This window comes from Lycium barbarum, chromosome 9 (genome assembly GCF_019175385.1).
Source record: "Lycium barbarum isolate Lr01 chromosome 9, ASM1917538v2, whole genome shotgun sequence".
NCBI lineage: Eukaryota > Viridiplantae > Streptophyta > Magnoliopsida > Solanales > Solanaceae > Lycium > Lycium barbarum.
The window spans coordinates 2,730,253-2,754,483 of record NC_083345.1 but is presented as its reverse complement, the minus strand read 5'-3'; the positions used below and the strand labels follow the sequence as shown (position 1 = coordinate 2,754,483).

The 24,231-nt window shown below is 32.3% G+C and overlaps 1 protein-coding gene and 2 pseudogenes across 1 annotated transcript; 1 reads left to right on the top strand and 2 right to left on the bottom strand.

The window, feature by feature from the left end:
• Window positions 1-1,993: 1,993 nt before the first annotated feature.
• LOC132609953 (6,7,8-trihydroxycoumarin synthase-like) lies at window positions 1,994-3,931 on the bottom strand. The gene is made up of 3 exons (XM_060324176.1): window positions 3,012-3,931; window positions 2,396-2,831; window positions 1,994-2,281 (listed from the first exon to the last, which is right to left on the bottom strand). Exons 1-3 carry the CDS (start codon window positions 3,633-3,635, stop codon window positions 2,100-2,102), a joined length of 1,242 nt encoding a protein of 413 aa, XP_060180159.1. The 5' UTR covers window positions 3,636-3,931; the 3' UTR covers window positions 1,994-2,099.
• A 7,345-nt stretch (window positions 3,932-11,276) lies between these two features.
• Window positions 11,277-20,212, top strand: LOC132610470 (5-OH-xanthotoxin synthase-like; annotated as a pseudogene).
• LOC132610471 (large ribosomal subunit protein eL21x/eL21w-like) lies at window positions 11,957-14,128 on the bottom strand (annotated as a pseudogene).
• Window positions 20,213-24,231: the final 4,019 nt, after the last annotated feature.

Genomic DNA, 24,231 nt, shown 5'->3' with positions numbered 1-24,231 from the left:
CTCAGCATAATTCCTGTTCTTTTATACGGGGCACTAATACTCCTCCATGTTTGATATATTAGAGGCGGATCCAGAATTTGAAAAAAGAACTTCAAAATTTTCAAATTCCGAATTAACTTTAAAAAAGAGAAAAAGAAAAAAAGAGGTCAGCTACGGCGAGAAGCAAAAGCATGGACCTTTAGCTATTAAACCTTTCTATTATGGAATCACGCATAATTGGTAATAATTATCCAACAGTTAATGCAGCTATATGTCAAACACATTGATCTTATTTAAATAGAAATTTACTCATAATACTCATGAACAGAGAGTCATTATATCTAGTTTGTGTCATTCAAGTTCTAGTTATACCACTTACGAGTGCTAAAAAGGTGATTTACCTGTCAAAATCATGATCAATTTGTTGACCAAGTCCTTCCCTTAGAGCAGGTCTTGAGAATTTCTTAGCTCATACGGTTCAACTGTTAGCCATCATTCGGCTAACCTAGCCATCTCCGTCCCTAAGGACCAACAAGAGGTAGTATAGGAATATTCACCTGTTGTCCAGAGGTTTGGCCTCCAGGCTCCAAATGGTATGTTAGTGTACCTTTGCAGAAATCAAGAGCAGAGACATTTGATCATCTATTTGCTTCAGGGGAAACTACTTTCAAAATTTGGAAGCTAGTTACTAGTCCACTAGGAATAAATGCCAATGGTAACATTATGCTGGTGGAAGAAACATGCTAATAATCAGATCACACCGAGTATTGTTAGCTGAGAACTTTGGAAAGCTAGATACCTAAAACTATACGAGGAATACTACTGTTTTTAGGATCTGTCAACAGATTCTTTTCATGGTTAAAAGCACCATTGGCATGGTAGGTATCTATGTTGTCGGACTCTTTAAAAATGTTGATGAGTGTGTATAGGATCGATCCTCCAAAAGTAGCGCAATTTTTTAGGATTTGAAATGGGTGCGACAATATTTTTGGAGAGTCCGAACAGAATAGTTTGGGATTGACTGGAGTAGAACAACTCTGCTATGTTTCTGAAATTTATAAACCTACACTATGGTGTTGGTGCAAGCAACTCTCATATGTTTCTGAGGAATATATATACAACATTATACAAATTTCTAAAAGGTCTTTTGGCCACACTATTTTGGCCACAATGACCCAAATAAGGTAAATTCATATGATTATTTAGTACAAATTTAATAATTTATACTTACTTATTGTCATTTCTATCTTTTTTCTCAAAGTTTATCTTAATTTAAAATTGTACAATAGAGGTTGTGATGATTTTTACATAAGTGTGGTCAAATTTGGGTCAAATTGGTGTGGCCATTTAGCAACTCTCATACATTTTATATATATTGCTCTTCTTGGGATCGAGGTTTTGGTTTTATGTCCCCCTTCTTGTATTTTTTGATCTTTAAATTTACACTACGCCAAATCCTTTACTACCTCGGGAGATGAACGCCAAATCCTCTACCACTTCGGGACTAGATGAAAGCTCGAATGGATGGTTTAAGATTAAAAAAGATCTTATCAACAAGGACTGTTCTGAAATCTCTAGTAGCTAAAATAGTTCCATTATGTAATTAAGTACTAGATTCTTTTGGTCTTTAATTAGTTCATGGTCATCGTACAGAAGCATTTGGAGTAATGAGATTTTTATGACTTAGACATAATTAGGCCAACTACCCTTCAATAGCAAATATTGTTCAATATTCAATATATACATAAACAAAAAATGTTTTTTTAACAAATACGTACTTGTTTAATATTACTCATTGATAACTTCCTAAAAATAATCTAATCAACGGCAGTGCATAACCAAACATATAGGAAATGCTTTGAATTAGTACAAATTATTTTGAATAAATAATGCTTGATCAAAATTTAACTTATCAACTCAAAAGGAAAAACTGTCGATATATTCATTTCAAGAATATATCATTCGGTGGTTTGATTCAATTCATAATCGAAAAAGGATATTTCCATTACTAATTATTGCATGGGGGTGGGGGGGGGGGGGGGGTCGGGGGTGGGGGGAGATCATTCTTACTAATATTTGTATTTATTTCACATGATGTTCCGCACGAACTAAAAAACAAATTAGTGTAGGCTACATATAACTTTAGGGACAAGGCAAAGATCATTTTTCTTATGCACAGTAATCCCAGGCAAAATATCTGTGTCGATATCTTCTATCTTCATCCCCAAAGGCAACTCCCAATCAAATGCATATAGAAGGTTTGATAGTATAAGCTCCACCGTTGCAATCCCAAGTGCAATACCTGCAGAGACGAATTCAAGATTTAATTTTTCATTTAAGATGAATTGTATTAAATAAATAAAAAATTGGTTTCAGTTGAACTCATCACGTAAATTATATATTCGCCATTGAATACCTGGACAGCCTCTCCGGCCTGCTCCAAATGGAATCAACTCAAAATCTTGGCCTTTAAAATCGATTCTACTGTTCAAGAATCTCTCGGGCATGAATTCTTCTGGATGTTTCCAGTACTCAGGATCTCTTGCAATAGCCCAATAGTTAACATAAATTGTCGTTTTTGGTGGAATGTTATACCCTTCTAGTATAGAATTTTCCATTGCCTCTCTTGCCACTAGGACTGGAGCTGGTGGATATAATCTAAATGTCTCCTTTATCACTGCTTTCAAATAAGACATGTTTTGGGTATCGTCTTCATTCACAATACCTTTCTTCCCCACTGATTTTCTAATTTCTGCTTGAACTTTCTTCATGACTTTTGGATTCTTTGCCAAGGCTGTCATTGCCCAAACTACTGTAATTGCACTAGTGTCTGCCCCAGCGACAAATATATTCTACAAAACATTTAATTAAGAGAAAAAAAAGGATCCTCAAATCATTAGAAATTCCCAAATGAATAGATTAAACACATCTATATGCAATATTTATGATTATAACTCCAATATACCGAATTACCGATGATGTAAATTATTTTTATACTGCTAGTGCATACATTTAAGCATAATAATAAGTACCATGAGAATTCCCTTTATGTTGTCCAAAGTGAGATTGATTTGAGTTGATTGCTCTTTCCTCAATTGTAGCAAAAGATCAACGATATCTCCTTCCATGGATTTTGGCCTATTGGAATCAAGATGTTGCTGAATGAGTTCTTCATAAAATTCATCCAAATCCTTGAAATCTTTCTCAAGTCTATTTGCTAATCCAGTAAGTTTATCAATCCAACTTAAAGAAGGAAAAAAATCAGAGACAAAGAATTTAGCCATAATTGCTTGAGTTTCATGTAAAAGTTCATCAAATCTCCTCCTTTCAAGTGCTTCTTCATCAAACCTAATACCAAAAGCAACTCTACAAATTATTGTACTTGTTAGTGAAATCACTATTTTGCTCAAATTGGTAATTTGTGAAGTGGCAGCTTGTTCCGATATTTTTTTGATCATTCTTGAGACTTCATCTTTACGGATTGGACTAAAAGATTGCACTTTCTTGAGACTAAATAGATGAAGCACACAAATTTTTCTTATTTCTCTCCAATAGTCATTATAAGGTGCAAAGGCAATATCATGACTATTGTAAGACAATTTTTGTTGGCAAAGAGTAGAGGGTCTACTACAAAATGCTAAATCTTGGGTCTTCATTACTTCTTTTGCTAATTTTGGTGAAGAAACCACAACTATTGGAGAAGAACCAAGTTTCAATGAGAAGATTTTTCCATATTTTTTGGAAAGTTTCTAAAAATAGAGATGAGGTGTTAAACCATCATATTGATGCAAATTTCCAATGAAGGGCAAACCTAAAGGACCTGGTGGCAGAATGGTATTTCTACTCATTTTGGCTTTTTGACGAAGAAAAATGAAAATAATAGGAAGAGCTACTAAGAATAGAAAGAACATCATGATTTTCTTGTCTCACTGTCAAATTCTAACTTCAAATGTCAACTAAATAGATCTTCAATTAAATTGCTCTTATAGTACACTTTTTTTTTCCCGATTGAATGGAGTGATATTTAAAAATGACATCACTACTTAATCTCGAAGCTGTTTAGGTAGGCAATGACATAACCTCTTTAAACGTTTTTGGCTTTCCGCTCAGAGACCGGTCAAAAATTTAACCTTTCAGATTCTTAGCATTGAACTCATTATATTTATAAAGTTATAGGTTCATATATGTCTACTATATATTGTAACTTTTATGAATTTTTACACATATTTATAGTACTGCAAGAGTCTGCACCCGCCTCTATTCCTCTTGAATACGATCACTTAGAATTCAGAAATGTTTATGAAGGAAACCATTTTCAGAAACTCTTCATTTGATGTTCCAACCATGCCAACCCCCACGTCCTCTTCTCCCTCCTATAGTGTTTGTCTAGATTGTATATAAATATTCTTAAGATAATATTTTTTGCTTGCAGAAAAATCAGACAAACAAATTAAATCGGACGGATATGACAAGAATTCTTTATGCCTCAAAAAATACTGCAATTAAGTCATCAATGACCTCTTACCCTTTAAGGAATCAAACGTGTTATCACTGAACTAAACTTTTTTCCTTTCTGCAAACCTTTACATCATTTTGGATTAGTCAGTATTAATCCGCTCATAACATTTGAGGATAATTATGTCATAAATAGATAGTATTCTGTTGAGTCTTTAATTTCAAGTGTGATGACTGCATCAGTAGCTACAACCTTCAGGTCTCGCAAAAGCCAACTTCTCTCTCAATTATGCGAAATTAGATAATTTTACCCTTCGTTAAAATAGTTGATCTTGAGTCTACACATGTCGTCATCAGAGTAGTTCAAAATTGCGCTTTTAAACTAATCTTATTTTTCTAATTATTTTAAATTAATATTTTTTTTTATCTCAAATAATCTATCATCTATCCAAATTAAATTAAATGGACCAGATTTACCTTTACACTATACACATGATTTAATTTTGCCCCTATACAATGTGTATGATTCATTTTGCCTTCTTCACACAACTACCCCCACCTCTCCACTGTTTTGCCATTTTTTTTTTTTTTTGCTGACGATTTTATTGAAAAAGTTTAAAGTACAAAAACTTAAAAGCAAGAAGAGTATATCTAAACAATATTACTCTGAAAGTGCGGAGATAGATCTAAACGATACTATCTCCAAATAGTCATTGTTTAGCTGATCAACTAAAAACATAGGAGGATTATCCCAAAAGACAGATTCTCCCAATGGTAATACTTGATCATCAGTTATTTTGCCATGCTTTGCCAGGGTACGCAACTTCATTCGCCTCCCGGAATAGGTGCTGAAGTGGTGGGTTCTCCATTGCGTCCGTTAGGAACCTGCAATCATTCAACATATTTGTGTGAACTTCAATAATTATTTCCTTGTTCAGGTGCCTTACTAGTGTGTCGCAATCAAGTTCCACTATTAGTCTTTCAACTGTTTTGCCATTATTATTAATCTTAATATATACTCAAATGATCAAAAGACACATTATCCGATTTGCTAACACATATCATTATCAATTTGTAATAATCCCTCCATCTCATTTTAAGTAATGCCCTTTGAAAGAACGTGAGTTAAGAAAGAAAAAAAGGTTTTCGAAACTTGTGGTTTAAAACAAGTCATAAAGATTTGCATGGCTATAAGATAGGTAAAATGAAAAATTTAAAGGTAAATTATTTCTAAATATAGAAAGATATCATTCTTTTTTGGGACAAAATAAAATTGAAAGTGCATTACACAAATTGAAACATATAGAGGAGTATCACTTTTTTTGGCAAAAACTATTTTTCATTCTCTAATGAAACACGAGAAAATATTTTTTTAAAAGATAAGTCTTTTTCGAGAAAACATTCCAAAAAATGACTTGCGTCATTGCAAATACATCCCAAGTGTGATGATGTGTGTACCTGTGTTTGATGAAAGAATTGGCAAAACTAGACATCCCTCAACTGTTCTATCTTTAGATTAATTAGATGAGCTTATAGGAAAACGTTTGCAAACTTGGATATATACGTCTTCTATATGTAGAAGATTATTTACATATGTCATTATATGCTACTGCGCGTAATACAACCAATTTTGTGACAATTTCGCAGTAGATCATAGAGGTGGGTTTAGGATTTGAATGTACGGACAATAGCTATACTGGAGGTGGATTTAGGATTAATTTATATTGAGAGCATATAAAACTTAGACTCCATACAAAATTATTTTTTGTTATCCATGTACAGAAGTACTTATAAGCTCTTTAGTCGAAAAAATAAAGGAGGGAAAATATTAACCCAAGATCCATTATTAAATAATAAATGAAAAAATAGACATTTCAATTGACTATTATTTTGTGAAGTCGGACAACAAAGTGATGCTCTTTATCGCCCATCCTATTTTCCTTATTTTTCTTCTTCCTATAGCCAAAAAGCATGGCAAAAACAATCTGCCACCAGGTCCTATAGGGCTTCCATTCATTGGAAATTTGCATCAATATGATAATTCAACCCCTACCTCTATTTTCGGAAACTTTTCAAAAAATATGGAAAGATCTTTTCATTGAAACTTGGTTCTACTCCAATGGTTGTAGTTTCTTGGGGGAGCTTGCTAAAAGGCCACTCTCAACACTTACTTTGACAAAAGGCCATAAGTCTCAAAGAATTGGCTAAAGGGCCACTATTTGTGACATCATCAAATTAATTTTTTTTTTTTTTACAGATATAACTACCTTATATGAGGCCCTTACTATATGTAACTACCATTTGCCAAATTACAATTCGTAGCTAATGTATTTGACTTGGCCAAATACACTCATCTCGTATGTATTTGGCTCGTATGTATTTGACTTGGCCAAATACACTCATCTCGTATGTATTTGGCTCGTATGTATTTGACTTGGCCAAATACACTCATCTCATACGTATTTGGCTCATATGTATTTGAGCAATCCAAATACACTCATCTCATATGTATTTGGCTCAGGTACATATGAGATACAATATGAGTCAAATGCATATGACAAAAAATACACTCAAATACAAAGAGAAGAAGTTAGGAAAAATATGTAAGAAAAATATTGTTGTTGGTTGGGTTTGAACCTGGGTGGGAAGGTGCAAAGCTACACCCAATAACCACTTCATCCACTCCAATTTGATGAGACATATGAGGAGATATAGTTAAATACGCTCAAAATATAAGGAGAAGAAGCTAGGAAAAATATATAAGAAAAGTAATGTTGTTGGCTAGGTTTGATCCTGGGTTAACCACTCCAACTTGATGTATTTTGATGTAGCTACGAATGGTAATTTACAAAATCATTATAGCTACTAAATATAAATAAATTAAAAGGTAGTTATTATTAATAGTTACATCTTAAAAGAAGCTACATCAAGTAAAAATTCCAATTCTTTTTGAGAGAATACTAAAATGAAAAATACATCACATAAATTGAGACAGATTATATAATTTTTCTTGCGAGAAATATTTTTCACTCTCCAATGAAAACAAAATAATATTTAAATTCTAAGAAAATATTTTTTAAAAGGTAAGTGATCATTTTCGAGAAAACATTCCCAAAAATGAATTCCGTCATTGCAAATACATCTTACGAGGTTGTTACACGAGTGTGTCCATGTGTCTGACGAAAGAATTGGCAACTTTAGACATGCATCAATATTATGCTAACGTTAGATTAATTAGATTAGATGAGTATACAACTGCAAACTTGGATATATACGACTTCAATATATGGATAGAGTATGTATATGTCCTCATATGTTACTGCTCGTAATACAGCCAAATCATTTATAAAATAACCCAAAAAAAAAATATTATTCCGATCGATTACGATTTCGTGACAGTCTGTGGTGGTCACAGAGGCGGAGCCAGGATTTGAGGTTTGTGGGTTCAGAATTTTAAGTCATGACAACAATCTCAAGCTAATATATAACAACCACCAAACTAACGGACAAGTACGGGTGGGCGTTCGGTTCTTCGGTTATTCGAATTTGTGTACCGAACACCGTTTGTATCTTTTTCAAATTCGGTTGGTTTTTTTAATTCAATTTTTTCGGTATGAGCCTGATTAATGAGCTATTTTTTTACTAGTAAAACGAGCTACTTTAATTAAAAATGAGTTGATTATGTATACTCAAAGAACTAGACAAATAACCAAAGGCAGAACTTTTGTTGGGAACTTAGCACGCATTGATGGAGGCTAAGAGAAGTGATTGAGGAGTCTATTTTATGTAATCATTTTTTTTTTTTTCTCTTCAAGAGAGCACATGGCAAAAAACCAAAAAAAAAAAAGCACTGGAGTTGGGTTTTGAACCCACGTCTCACATGGAACAAAAAGCTTGGCTAGCCTATTCTGCACCACTGAGCCATCCACTATATATGTTAGCGGGTTTGCTTGTAATATATAGATATATATTCATTGGATTTTCTAGTACTAATACAAGATCTACGTGAAAGCTACTGGGTTCGTCCGAGCCCCCCTATTGCACTGTAGCTCCGCCCCTGGTGGTGGATATAATATGTGAATATGGTGGGTTCGAGTTTAAAATTATATACCACATCCCATTTGATATTATCGATTTAGATATCTAATATTTGTACTTGTCACATTAATCTTTTTAACACGTATTTAAGGTCCGAGTCACAAGTCAAAACGTTTTGATAAATCCATAAGTTATTAACTAGATCTGCCCTTGGTGACGGAAAAAAATCCGTTAACAAAAATTTTAACCTTCTTGAAGTAATATTATTAACTCTGATGGTGATGATACGAATGAAGGTGGGTTCCTAAATAAAATTTCGGGCACGATTCACTAAGCAAGCTATTACTACCTACTCAGCAAACTCTTAATTACATCACTAAATTGGATAAACAGATAATCATGCATAAGATAATTAAGAATATTTACATTCATACACGTGTATCTACACAAACAAAAATCCGTTACAGGATAATACATGATAGCGGAATTGTTCATATTTAACGGAGATATAAAATATTCACTCTTGACAAATTTAAAATCAATATTAATCATGAATACATTTGGCGGATTATTTAAAGTGGAAATTTCATAAATATACAATTGGATCACTTATATTGCAAAAAACTGGTCCAAAACTTACATTGCAAAGCTCTAATCCAAAACTCACCTCTTCTCCCCTCTCTCTACACTGCCTCCTTCTTTTTCGTTTTTATTTTTTTTATTTTATTTTTTGTTGGAGTTCGCCACTGCCTCCTTTTTTATTTTATTTTTAAAAATGTTTTTATTTTTTTTAAATTTTTTTAATAGAGTATTATAATTCATATACCCATATACAACCATATACAATATTATAATCCATATACTCATATACAATATTATACAAAAATTATAATCCATATACCCATATACATTCACATACACCTATATACAAATATTATACACCCCTATACAACATTATAATCCATATACTCATATACAATATTATACAAAAATTATAATCCATATACCCATATACATTCATATACACCCATATACATTCATATACGATATTATACACCTATATACGATATTATAACCCTTATATCCATATATACCCACATACACCTGTATGCAATATTATACACCCATATACATTCATATACAATATTATACACCTATATACGATATTATACAATATTATAACTCATAATATATCCATATACACTCATATGCAATATTATACAATATAATACACCCATATACAATATTATAACTCATATATCCATATACACCCATATACACTCATATACGCCCATATATAGTTATAGCCGGAGTTCCGTTCTCCGGCGTATACACCCATATACACCGACATACAATATTATACACTCATATACAGTCATCGTCGGAGTTTCGTTCTCCGGCGAACTCCAACACCACCACCAGAAGCAACTGTTCAAACATCAAAGATCTGGTGTGATAGAGGGAGAGGGGAAATTAAAAAAAAATAAAACAAAACTAAAAACAAAAAATTAAAATAATAATAATAATAAAAAATTTTAAAAAAAAATAAGAAGAAAAGGAGGCAGCGGCGAACTCCAAAAAAAATTTTAAAAAATAAAAAAATAAAAATTGAAATTCAAAAAAGGAGGCAGTGGAGAACTCCAAAAAAAAAAGGAGGTCGTGGAGAGAGAGGGGGAAGAAAATAAATAAAAAAAAAAGATCCGGCATGACAGAGGGACATGGGAAATTAAAAAAAATTAAAACAAAAAAACTAAAAAACAAAAAAAATTAAAAAAATAACAAAAACAAAAAATCTCTTAAATAGCTTTAGTTCTTTAAATTTACCGAAAGTGAACACTTTTATATATTATTATTTTTTATTAAAGTTATCCACTCAAACTTTCACCTTATTTCCTAAAGGGGATTTTTGCACAATCGACTTCTACCATGCATGTATACTGATAAATATTTTATAATGAGAGGTTCACATATTAAATTAACAAACACTAGTTATTTAGAGCCCGTTTGGATTGACTTATAAGTTGCTTATAAGCCGTTTTCAGCTTTTTTGAGTGTTTAGCTGACCAGCTTAAAGTGATTTTGTGCAAAAAATAAGCCCCAAAAAAATAATTGGACCCGTTTGGCTTAGCTTATCTAAAGCAACTTATAAGCTGAAAACAGCTTATAAGCCGAAAAAAATAAGTTAGTCTACCCAATTTTTTCCAGCTTATAAGTTGCTTATTTTAAGCCCATCCAAATAGGCTCTTAATTTGCTAAAAGTGAACACTTTTTAAGAAATTGTAGATAGGAATCTTATCTTATCTTATCTTATATCTTATCTTTTATATATATATATATATATATATATATATATAAAACCAGGACATGAGCCCGCCCCGTGGCACCTCTCTGAGGCCTTTAATAGCCTGTTTGGTCAAACTTATTTTTTCCCCAAAAGTATTTATTTTTTTAATAAGTGTTTATTTTAAAAAAAAGTGACGTATTTGGCCAAGCTTTTGAGAGAAAATAAGTGCTTTTGGGGAGTAGCAGAAAAAGTTTTTCAAAAGCTAAAAAAAATAGCTTTTGCCCAAAAGCACTTTTTTGAAAAGTATTTTTGAGAAAAATACACATAGAAGCACTTTTTAAAAGCTTGACCAAACACTAATTACTGCTCAAAAGTACTTTTTAGATAAATTGGTCAAACACAAACTGTTTTTAGCAAAAAATACTTTTTTTAAAAGTAGTTTTGAAAAAAAAATAATTAAAATAAGCTGTTTTTAGAAGCTTGGCCAAACAGGCTATAAACCTATTTATCTTTTTTTTGCCATTTTCCCCCTTTTTCCCTTAAATTTTACATTTATTAAAAAAAAAAAAAAAAACTAACAGTCGCTTCTTTTGAGTTTTGTGATCGCTCTCTTAAAAGTGGTTTCTTCAGCTGTGCTCGATGCCTTCATCTTTCTATTTCCTAGCGTCTATTTGCAGTTGCTGCCAACTTCCGGCTCTCTCAAATTACCAAATCGCTCTCTAGGTAAGTCCCCTATTCTCTTATCCTTCTCTAGCTTTTCCTCTTTTGTTGAGTTGATTCAAACTTTCTTTATGATTCAATTTTCCGTTTAGTGTTGTTGGTAATGTTGGTTTTATGGAAAGCGAAATTTTTATGTCCGACAAATTTTTTGAACCAAGCCCTTTTATCCGTAATTTGTTTTAGGACTTCACAATGATGAAATTACAGATTTTTGGAAAATTAAAAAATATGCATTCGCTCATTTTACTATTTGGTACTGCCTTTTCTTTATTCTCAAAAATAAGTATCTTTCTATCTTTTTCGCTGTAATGTTTGAAAGTTCAGCTTCTTTTTTTTTTTTCCTTCCATTTCGAGCAGTAAATTCAATGAAGGCCTCAACTGATAATGTAAACAAAATCTAGCAATAAAAATGCGAGTCTGAGGTAACACCAAAAAACTACTATTGTCTTTCAATTTCATAAAAGCAAACAGAGTAAAAAATCAATAGCCTCCCTTCAAATCATTGCCCACATCATACGGTCTGGGGGTAACCTTCTCCAATGTAGCACCTTCAACCATTAATTTGGGTCCTGCGGGTTGCCTTTTCGTGCTAACGACCTCTCCTCTTGCTTTGGCATCAGCCTTTTGCTGGTCATTCCTCTGCATCCTTTCTTTGACTTCTTCAGTGCACCGGGAAGCCTGAACATGCTCAATCCTCACATTGATCTTCTTTTTTAAGATTTTGTTATGAACATGTTTGTTAACTTCAACACCAACGGTGCGTTTAGTAACATTCCAAATACGACCAGTACGTCCATGATAGAACTGGCATTACCTTGTGAATTGCACCATTCACTTTGTTATCAACATAATCCCCAATTTTGAAAATCGTCAAATAGGTTGAAAGAGGGATGACACCCTTCTTTCTGAAGGCGTGTGAGAATGAATATCGAGTACGAGAAATCAATCCATGTCCGACCGGCATTGTGTGTGTGTGTGTGACTGTGCGTAAAGGAAGCAACTGAAACCCTTTTTAGCATAAATGATCATCCCATTTGATAAGATTACAGAAAGCATGATACTTTAATTCAACGTAGTTCCGTTGTATTCTTAGATACCCGTGCTCTTCAAATCAATTTTTGCTTAAAATATTAATTCATCAATCAAATGACAGCAGCACTCTGTTTTTCAAATATTACTTCTCTTCTCACGGATGGACTGTCCAGGATTAATTTATGCTGAGTTTTTCTTTATACTGCTTTTTTGCTTGCTGGCAGGATGGTGGATTGTTTCTATTCCTCAAGATGTTGCTTTAATGGATGCTCGCAAAGGAGTTAAGATGTTCTCTTAATGTGCCAGGTATGATCTTTACTGAACTTTCTGTTTACGAGCCTAACCTGCTATCACACCCCTTTTTTTGTGCGCCCTGATGGAAATGAGTTTATTTATTAAAGGGTTTTTTTCATTTGAAGTGACTGTATGAATGGGGATTATTTATTTATAGAGTCGTTACTTGAAATTGAGTTTTGGTGTTTCAAGTCACCTTATGAATCCCTAATCAAAAGTAAATGGCTCTTTTATTATGGTCCGCGAAAACAGAAGACCGGATAAAGAATTCTATTGACCGGGGAGAAAGTGTCAGGCATTCTCGAGTCCGGTAGTTCTAGCACCATCGCTTTATTGACTTATACTTAGAGTAAACCAATTTTGGATATATTATGCATCTGAGCCTTGATTTGCTTATACTTTTATTGTTGAACTTTTTATTGGTCTTAACTCGGATGCGTAACCGCATTCCGAATCTTTTAAGCGTCTCAAAATAGGATGCATAATTGCATTCTTACTCAAAACAAGATTAATTATTAAAATGAATTTGGCCAAGGTGTGTAACCGCATCCTTGAGTTATTAAAAAAAGGTCTCGAAATAAGATGCGTAACCGCATTCTTAATCGAAACAAATATCTTGAAACATGCCTAAAGCTCGTCTAGCGTTAAAGACAATTCTTTGTCTCTAAAATCCGAGACTTAAAATTATTGGGTTATTATTAATTTTTACTCTTTTGACCACCGGTTTTGAATAAATTCGCAAAACCCATCTCGCTCCCTCACAATTTGGTTTTTCCACTCTTTTTCTTTCCTTTGACAACGAGATTTGAAATAATTCGCATCTCGTTTCGCTCATCTCACAATTAATTAATTAATAATGGGTCTTACATAATGGTCTGGGCTCGAAGAATTCTTATGGATGATCCGACATTTGTAACCACAACCCAAAGTAATAAATCAATTAAAATCCAAATATGAGCAAAACGAAGAAAGAAAAATGAAAGCATGCAAACCATGACACATAAAAAGAAGCTGCTGATAAAATATTTATAGAAACATTTACAAGTTAAGGGTGAAAGAGAAAATCTAAAAATGGAACCAAAACCTTGACCGGAGCTTCGTCGAAGATCTTGCCGGACATCGACCTCAAACGAAATTGAACCCAAACAAGATGTAGATTTTGAAAGGGAGAGTTTTTTTTTTTTTATATATAATTATTTTATAGTGTTTTGAGTAGTGATTAATTGGAAGATGAAGCTGATGTTTTCATGTGGCTTAAAAAAAAGCTTGATCGATGCCTTTTTTTTTTGGGCGTTAAAACTAGAGACTTTTTCTCTGTGAGGAAAAAGAAAGTTGCGGCTGATTTTTTGCCTATATTTAGCTATTTATAGTGTGTCTAGGTGTAGGATTTTGAGTGTGCTCATTCTTTTTCTTTTTCCCCAAATGTCCATGTGTAAAAAATATCTTGGGGAGGAAGAATGAAATATTCCTTCCCAAAAGGAATTGTGCTTTTTGTGTGGAAGAGTGAAATTTTGTCAAGTGACAATACACTATTGATTCTAATTTTGGTTTAATTGATAAAAATATTACTCTTAATTTAAAAGTAAGTTTAAAATACTCAATTACTCGATACTCTTTTGTTACAATCTTTAACTTGAAAATTAACTAAAATAGATATAAAAAAAAGTATTTTTTTTTGGGAAATTTTCTTTCTTTTGTCACGAATGAAAACAAAACTTATATTCTGAAAATGAGACGTCGGTTTTCAAATTCTGTAATAAAAACCTACTAAAAAAGAAAGAAATATAAGTTAAAAATGTCCAAGATTTGACTAAAAAGGAAAATTAATCAATAAGATAGTGAAAACGTCCCGAAAGGTAAAAAATCACATGTCTACACCTACCGTTGAAACTTATTATTGCAAGATGTCAAATATTATTGGCTTGATTTTTTTTTTTTAACGTGCTTTTTTTACTTTCTAAATTTATTGGGTCTGGGTTAAGTTAGTTGACCTATAATTATTAAAATCCTCATACTTTGGTTTCAAAAGGAATACTATGGAAAGTTGAAGTTGTTATTTTTTTTTATGACATGGAAACCCGCAGCCGCGCTACCCTTTGGGTGTACACTGGGTAAGCGCAGCTCTCTAAATTTCGGTTTGGAAAGAAAGTAATTGACTTTTTGCTGTCTACTGGGAAGTGCTATGACATTTCTGGTCTGATCATAAGGTAAGTTCACATAAGTTGGATGTTTCAGTTAAATTTTATCAAAGTTTTGGTTACTATTGCAGTTACACGGACGTGTTAGAGCCAGAGGCGGAGCCAGGATTCGAAGTTTGTGGGTTCGGGGTTCTAATTAATAATTTGTACATATTTCACAAAAATTTTAATACAAATACATGATTCGAATAAAAACTATTGGGTTCAGCCGAACCCACATCCGATGGGCTGGCTCCGCCCCTGGATAGAGCCTTTCTCCAATTTATGGAGAAGTGTGGAAATCATTCCAGAACCGGAAGCAGCACGATCAAGAAGCACTATATATTGATATTCAAGCATCATCTGTTTTTCACGCAGCACTTTAGGAGACCAACAACACTTCGGCAGTGAATCCAAGTACAATTCTCTCTTGCTGTAATAGCAACATAGTATTCAAGATTACCATGAGAAGAGGGCCATGAGAATTCTGAGTTGGTGAGTTTTCCAGTTGAAGATAGAAGCTAAAGATCGGCGAGAGTTACTTTTAAGATGGTCCTTTCTTATCATCGAGGTTCATCATTTTCTTCCAAGCCCATCAATGTATAAAAGCACAAAGTTATTTGAGAAGATAGTGAAAGAATAAGAGAAATGAAACATGCCAAAAGAAAGAGCTTTTTAATGGATGGCAGAAGCAGCCTGGCCCGAATACTATCCAAGGCTAAGTATTTTTTAACTTAGCCATTCATATTTGAGAAAAAGCTTAAAATAATTTGTGGCTTCGTGTCGCAACTAATTTTGAACAGACAATAGTTCTTAGTTTAACATTCTTTTAATAACATGATGCTCACAGTTAATTTACAATTTACATAAGATTGTAAATGGTTAAGTTTAAGTTGCAGGATTCCGTTCCGTGACATCTTGAGCGAAAATTCTAAATCTTGTAGTTTCGTTCTTTTGTATTCATTTGGTTATCTCATAGGGACATATAGATGTTATACTTAGCATTTTAAGAGTTTCAATCTACATTCTTAGGAAGGAGCTTTAGGGAAGGATTTTAAAATGATAAGAAAAGCAAGACAGTAAAAATCATATTGATAATAGCTTTTTGGTAGATCATTTGCCCTTTGGCATAGGATTTTTTTCAACAGTTTTATCTATTGGAGCTTGAAGTTCCTTATGCTTAACGATATTTCAATGCAAATATTTTAGTCTCAAAGTTCGAAAATAATATATAACATGAATTCGATATAATGAAGTTTGCAATGAGAGTCAACATTTGCGTTGATGGTGATTTTATTAATCACTTTATGACACTATTTTTGTTAGTTCGATGAGCTTTGGTCGACTTGCTTCACAGTCTAGCAGTTTTTTTTTTTTTTTTTTTTTTTTTTTTGTAGTGATGAATTCCAGTATCGCATTGAGAAGAAATCAGAGTAGTTTTGAAATAGAAATAGAAGTAAAGCGAGAAGGACAAGATAGATCGCCTGTAGAAGAGTGATCTTGTCACCTGAACATTGATCTTTTTACCAAGAAGAGTGATCTTATTTGCAAGATCTTCTCTTTTCATTGTCCCTACTTAATATTGAATAATTCCTACATCAATGTTTATCAATCCTCCCATTTGCTTTCTTTTGTTAGTCCTACAATATGTATGTATATCTATAGGCAGCTTCTTCGCTTGATTTTTCTATGAAAAAGGTGGAGCTAGATTTAATGGTTAGGAGCCCGTTTGGATTGACTTATAAGTTGCTTATAAGCTGTCTTCAACTTTTTTGAGTGTTTGGCTGGCCAGCTTAAAGTCATTTTGTGCTTAAAATAAGCTCAAAAAATAATTGGGTCCATTTGACTTAGTTTATCTAAAGCAGCTTATAAGCTGTTTCAACTTATAAGCCAAAAAAAATAAGTTAGACTACCCCAATTTTTTTTTTTTTTAGCTTATAAGCTGCAGGTATAAGCCCATCCAAACAGGCTCTAGATGTAGTTTTCAAGATTGTGTAAGTTGTACCTTTATCTTGCGATTACAAGGATAAGATGAGAATTTAAAGTCCAAATTGCGTCCTGAGTCTGTATCTTTGGTACTTTTGTTATTTCAGGGCAATGAAATTATGAATTGCATTTCTCGATTTTGGGTTGCTTGTTAGATTATTGGTCAATGCTAAGCAAAATGAAAGTGATCTTTCCTACTACATGTAATAGCTAGCATACTTTAATTGACTGGGAAAGCCATATTTTAATTTTTCTTTCACGCGGTCAAATTCACTAGCTAGTACATATATAAGAAAATAAATGCGAGTTTCATGACTCACTCACTGTGAATATTTTGACTATCGTATAAAACTTCATATTCAAGTGGAAATGCGAGAAGGAAAAACAAATGAAATACGTACCTTTTTGAAAAAATTGATTGCCGTCCATATAAAGTCCTTAAATCATTTAAGCTGTGTTAAATATGAAAAGAAACTAATATAAGGTCTATAAATTGCAGTACGTTTGAGATATATGTCATAACTAAGAAAAAAATGATTATGATATTTCTACTCTTAATAACCTTTCCTATTGTACTCAAATTCCTATTTTTCCTAGCCAAAAAGGCTAGGAAAAATGTTATGCCACCAGGTCCTTCAGGGCTTCCTTTTATTGGAAATTTGCATCAGTTTGATAGTTTAACCCCTCATCTTTATCTTTGGAAGCTACCCAAGAAATATGGAAAGATATTCTCATTGAAAATTGGTTCAGCTACTATGGTGGTAATTTCTTCAGCAAAATTAGCAAAAGAGGTAACACAAATACAAGATTCAGCATTTTGTAGTAGACCCTCTTTTCTTGGCCAACAAAAATTGTCTTACAATGGTCATGATATTGGCTTAGCACCTTACAATGACTATTGGAGGGAAATGCGAAAAATCTGTGTTGTTCATTTGTTTAATCTCAAGAAAGTGCAATATTTTAGTCCGATTCGTGAAGATGAAGTTTCAAGAATGATCTAAAAAATATCTCAACAAGCAGGCGCTTCACAAACTACAAATTTGAGCAACATAGTAATTTCACTAACAAGTACAATTATTTGTAGAGTTGCTTTTGGCATTAGGTATGATGAACAAGCACATGAAAAGAGGAGATTTGATGAACTTTGAACTGTGGCACAAGAGATGATGGCAAGATTTTTTATCTCTGATTATTTTCCTTTATTTGGTTGGCTTGATAAATTATTTGGAAATATAAGTAGACTTGAGAAGAACTTTAAGGATTTGGATGAGTTCTATGAAGAACTCATTGAGCAGCATCTTAATCCCAATAGGCCAAAATCCATGGAAGGAGATATTATTGATCTTTTGCTACAATTGAGGAAAGATCAATCTACTCCAATTGATCTCACTTTGGACAGCGTAAAGGCAATTCTTATGGTAAGTGATCAATTATATATGTCTATAGTATAAGTGTGTGCATATATATCTATATCTATCTGTCTTTCTATATATATATAGAGAGAGAGAGAGAGAGTGAGAGAGAGAGAGAGATAGCAAATTGTTTGCTTTATTTCTAGATTTTAAGTGCTATGCTGGGATGACTTAAACATGTTTATACTATTAGGTCATGTTTGAGGTAATTAATTGGTAAGCTGAAAAAAATAAAAATAAACTAATATGTTATTACAGGTTAGACTACATTAATTGTGTAAAAATCATTGTTTTGTAGATTGTCAATTTGATTTGATATATATAGAGCAAATTGTTTGCTTTATTTCTAGATTTTAAGTGCTATGCTGGGATGACTTAAACATGTTTATACTATTAGGTCATGTTTGAGGTAATTAACTTTTTTAATGATCAGCATTAATTGGTAAGCTGAAAAAAATAAAAATAAACTAATATGTTATTACAGGTTAGACTACATTAATTGTGTAAAAATCATTGTTTTGTAGATTGTCAATTTGCATAACTTAAATCTTAATTTCCTAAAATACTGAATTGCGTACTATATGCATGTAGAAATTGTTGACTAACTTTATGCTGTCAGTGTACACAAGTTAAACTGACACATAATTACTTACTTGTATACACAACTACTGTATCTAGCTATTACTTTGGGAACTTCTGATGATCTTAAATCTTTCATTTTCCTCTCAATTTGATTATTTTGTAGGATATATTTACTGGTGGAACAGACACAAGTGCAGCTACAGTATTTGGATAATGACATCATTGATTAAGAATCCAAAAGCTATGAAAAAAGTGCAAGCAGAAATCAGAAAATCAATTGGGAACAAAGGCATTGTCAATGAAGATGATATTCAAAATATGTCATATCTCAAAGCAGTGATAAAAGAGACATTTAGATTATATCCACCAGCTCCACTCTTAATACCAAGAGAAACAATGAAAAAGTCCACCCTAGAAGGATATGAAATTGAGCCAGGAACGATAATTCATATTAATGCATGGGCAATTTCAAGAGATCCTGAAATATGGGAATATCCCCTGATAGATTCTTGAATAGTGATATCGATTTCAAGGGCCAACATTTTGAGTTGATTCCATTTGGAGCAGGCCGAAGAGGTTGCCCAGGTATTCAGTAGTAGATGTATAATTTACACGATAAGTTCAATTGAACCCACAAATTTCTATTTAAACTATTGGTTTTACTTGAAAATCATGAAAAGTAGTAGAAATGACATTTAAAAATCATCTTTCTGACTCATATTTTACAAAGAGTTTAATATTTTAAAATTATAAAGAATACATCTTGAATTTGTCTCTCTGCAGGTATTGCACTTGGTGTTGCAACAGTAGAGCTTATAATTTCAAATCTTCTTTATGCATTTGACTGGGATTTACCTTTTGGAATGAAGAAAGAAGAAATTGATACAGATGTTTTGCTTGGACTTACGATGCAGAAGAAAAATGCTCTTTGCCTTGTCCCTAAAAATTATTTGTAGAGTACTACACCTAGTCATATAACTTAAGTTTCGATATATCCATTAATGAATGGGAAGAGTGTTTCTCATTACCTATGTTTAAAACGGTACGCCCCGTTTTGTGCCCTGTCACTTCTGTTATAATGTTTGTGATAATAAAATTTCACATCTAACTCTTGAGGGACTAGGTGATTGTTTATAAAAATTAGCGTGTTTTTTATGTAAAATTTTACAGTGTGTACCTGATTGACATATATTTGTATCACTAGCAATACATGCCCGTGCGATGCACTGGCCGAACATGTCTATTCACTTTAATTAGTCAGCCGTTAAGGTTTGTATTTTGAAAATAACTTTTAAAAGCATTTTAATTGTTATTGTATATACAAAATGTATGTTATGTACAATCACTTTAGTTGTAATTAAAAGTCTTTGAGATGGAAAGAGTCGGACTTTTTTATCATTATCATGACAATGAAAGTTGTTCATTGATGTAAAAGAAAATTAGTAAGAATATGAGGGAAAATTAATATTTTGATTCTAAATTTTTTCTTTTAAATTCTTTAATACTTTATATGTATACCGACAGGTTGATATCCATTTCAATTAAGTAACTATTCAGATCCAAACATAAAAACCATTTTGTTGTATATATTGGATTAAAATATTTTTATTAAATTAATTAAAAAATATATTATAATTTTTTATATTAATTGTTGCAAAGAAATCAAAATTAGAAAGATATATGTTATATCATTAATCACCTTTTAATTCTGAAATGAAAATATAAAGTAATACATTTTATAAATTTAAAGAAACAATAACCAGAGACTGCAAAGGAGAGTAAGTAAGTGAAATATTGACAATGAAAGAAAACGGGAATAAATGTCACTCCCTCCCTTTACTTTTATTTGTCGATGTTAACATATCAAGGAAAAAAAATTCTTCTTCTTATTTTACCCTTCACATTGGATATTATGATAAAATATGTACTTGATTTATTATTTTTTAAAGAACGTGAAAAGTCAAAAGTCAATAAGTTATGTGTAGGAGCATTAAAATAACATTTGGTGCAAATTTGCATTGCTATTGTTCGTCCTCTCTTCAAGTTTAAAGTATTGACAAAGAAGTAAAACGGGGATAATAGAAATAGAAAAGAAGATAAATATATAATAGAAAAATAGACATATATTTTTAGTAATGTGGCCAAGTAATATGGACGAAGGGACTACTTCATTTTTATTAATTCTTAAAGAACATAAAAAGTCAAGTATAGTAATGTGGCCAAGTAATATGGGACGGAAGGAGTACTTCATTTATTAATTCTTAAATAACATGAAAAGTAAAAAATGAACAAGTAAAAGTGCACGGAGAAAATAAATATGTGTCGGAGAATTAAAATAGAAGTGCACACGTGTATACATGAGAAGAGAATAAATATTCAGTACTATGGCATATATCCACGTGAGATTTATTAATTGTCAAAGAATGTGAAAAGTCAAAAATGAACAAGTTAAAGTGCACGGAGGAAATAAATTTGTGTAGGAGAATTAAAATTGAATTGCATATGTCTATACATGAGAAGAGAATAAATATTTAGCTAGAACAGGAAAATCAAAAGTGAACAAGTAAAAGTGCACGGAGGAAATAAATGTGTCGGCGAATTAAATTTAAAGTGCATACGTCTATACATGAGAAGAGAATTAAATATTAAGTACTATGACACATGTCTACGTTAATATGGATGAAGGGAGTACTTAATTTTTATTAATTCTTAAAAAACGTGAAAAGTTAAGTCTAGTAATGTGGCCAAGTAATATGGGACGGAAGGAGTACTTCATTTATTAATTCTTAAATAACGTGAAAAGTCAAAATGAACTAGTAAAAGTGCACGGAGGAAATAAATATGTGTCGAAGAATTAAAATAGAAGTGCCCACGTGTATACATGAGAAAACAATAAATATTTAGTACTATGGCATATATCCACGTGGGATTTATTAATTTTCAAAGAATGTGAAAAGTCAAAAGTGAACAAATTAAAGTGCATGGAGGAAATAAATTTGTGTAGAAGAATTAAAATTGAAGTGCATATGTCTATACATGAGAATAGAATAAATATTCAGCTAGAACACCAAAAGTCAAAAGTGAACAAGTAAAAGTGCACGGAGAAAATAAATGTGTCCGAAAATTAAATTTAAAGTGCATACGTCTATACATGAGAAGGGAATAAATATTAAGTACTATGACACATATCTACATGGGATATAAAATAATTGGATAAAATGTACAAATTATATAGCTCATGGTACAAAAATTTAATGCGGGTACAATTCGTGAAACAATGGGTACAAGGAGGGACCGCTGTGTTCGTCCCTCCATGACACTTATTATTTTTCAGTACTATGGCATATATCCACGTGAGATTTATGGCATATATCCACGTGATATTTATTAATTCTCTAAGAATGTGAAAAGTCAAAAGTGAATAAATTAAAGTGCATGGGGAAATAAATTTGTGTAGGAGAATTAAAATTGAATTGCATATGTCTATACATGAGAAGAAAATAAATATTTAGTTAGAATACGAAAAGTCAAAAGTGAACAAATAAAAGTGCACAGAGGAAATAAATGTGTCGGAGAATTAAATTTAAAGTGCATACGTCTATACATGAGAAGGGAATAAATATTAAGTACTATGACACATATCTACATGGGATATAAAATAATTGGATAAAATGTACAAATTATATAGCTCATGGTACAAAAATTTAATGCGGGTACAATTCGTGAAACAGTTGGTACAAGTAGGAACTGTTGCGTTCGTCCCTCCATGGTACTTATTATATATAGAAATATTATTGAAAACATAAAAGGAGTGACCTTGCGCACGTGAGATGGCAAAATTAGTTGATTTGCACCGGCGAGGTACAATGGGGGCTTAATCCATTTTGGAAAAATTATTTTAGATATTATAAGCTTCCCCGAATATGTCCAAGTACAAGCTAAGGTTCATTCCCAGTGAAAGCCGTTTCTAATTAACACCCCAACTTTGCCACCTTAACTATACACACAGACACGGGTTCCGATTTCTCTTATCAATACACAAAAAATACCCTGGTGTTCAGTAGTGGTTTGTTGCCATGATGCAATGTTAATTCGATGTGTTATTTTTCTGTTTCCCTTGTTCTTGGTAATATTACCATACCTTCTATAACAAATATGACCAATGCATTACGCAAGAACTACGCAAAGCCAACTCTCTTTTTCTAATCTTTATCTCTAATCTTAAACAATATATAATCTCTATCGTTAATTTTCCTAAGTGGGTGCTTGAATCTAGAATTGACAAGCATTAGAGCTGTGACCGTATGGAATTTTGTTAGTTAGAAGGGGACAGGTTCCATGATTCCATCATGCTGTTTGGAAAAAGGACTTGCCAATTTATACACGCATCAAGCAATCTCTTATAAAAGGATCTAAATTATATGTACCGGTAGAGATGAATTTAGAATTTTTAGAACATGATGCACTACTAATTAAAGAAAGGAGAAAAAAAATGCATTAAAGTGAGAATTGATTCCTGTTCCTCTTGATAAATAACTAAGTATTTAAACAAGTGCATCATTAAGCCTTTTATAGCGGGGGTGCCAGCCGGTAATACTAGATCAATTCTAGAAAATATATACATAAATTATCTAATTTTGCAAAAAGATCATGGGTTCACGTGCCCAAAAATAACACAAATTTGCTCATGTGTACCGGCAGATTTTTTTTTTTCATCCTATCAAAAATTATATCATATAAGGTTCCATACCAGTTTTACAAGATAATTAATTACGAGTACTTATCATAAAATTTACGTGTATTACCTAATTAATGATTGTGTAAAAAAATTAAAATAATTAGTGCATCAAAATTTAAACTTATGAATCCCTGATCTTCTTAAGTTATCGTCAGTGGTGATTATATTATATAGAGCCTGTTTGGATTGACTTATAAGTTGCTTATAAGCTCTTTTCAGTTTTTTTGAGTGTCTGGCTGGCCAGCTTAAAGTCATTTTGTGCTTAAAATAAGCTCAAAAACATAATTGGGCTCATTTGATTTAGTTTATCTAAAGCAGCTTATAAGCCAAAAAAATAAGTTAGACTACCCTAACTTATTTTTTTTAGCTTATAAGCTGCAAACAACTTATAGACATAAGCCCATCCAAACAGGCTCATAGTATATTTTTATCTTTTCCTAAAAAAGTACTTAATAGCAGAGAGGTCTCTTATGCACAAGTGGAGGTTGATGAAATGTTATTATTGGGTCGATCCACTTAAAGGGTGTTAATTAG

Coding starts and splice junctions, on each gene's coding strand:
- LOC132609953 (XM_060324176.1), bottom strand. CDS start 3,635: ATGAAGACCCAAGATTTAGCATTTTGTAGTAGACCCTCTACTCTTTGC. Junction 2,832..3,011: donor ACATAAAGGGAATTCTCATG/GTACTTATTATT, acceptor AATGTTTTGTAG/AATATATTTGTCGCTGGGGC. Junction 2,282..2,395: donor AGGCCGGAGAGGCTGTCCAG/GTATTCAATGGC, acceptor TCGTCTCTGCAG/GTATTGCACTTGGGATTGCA.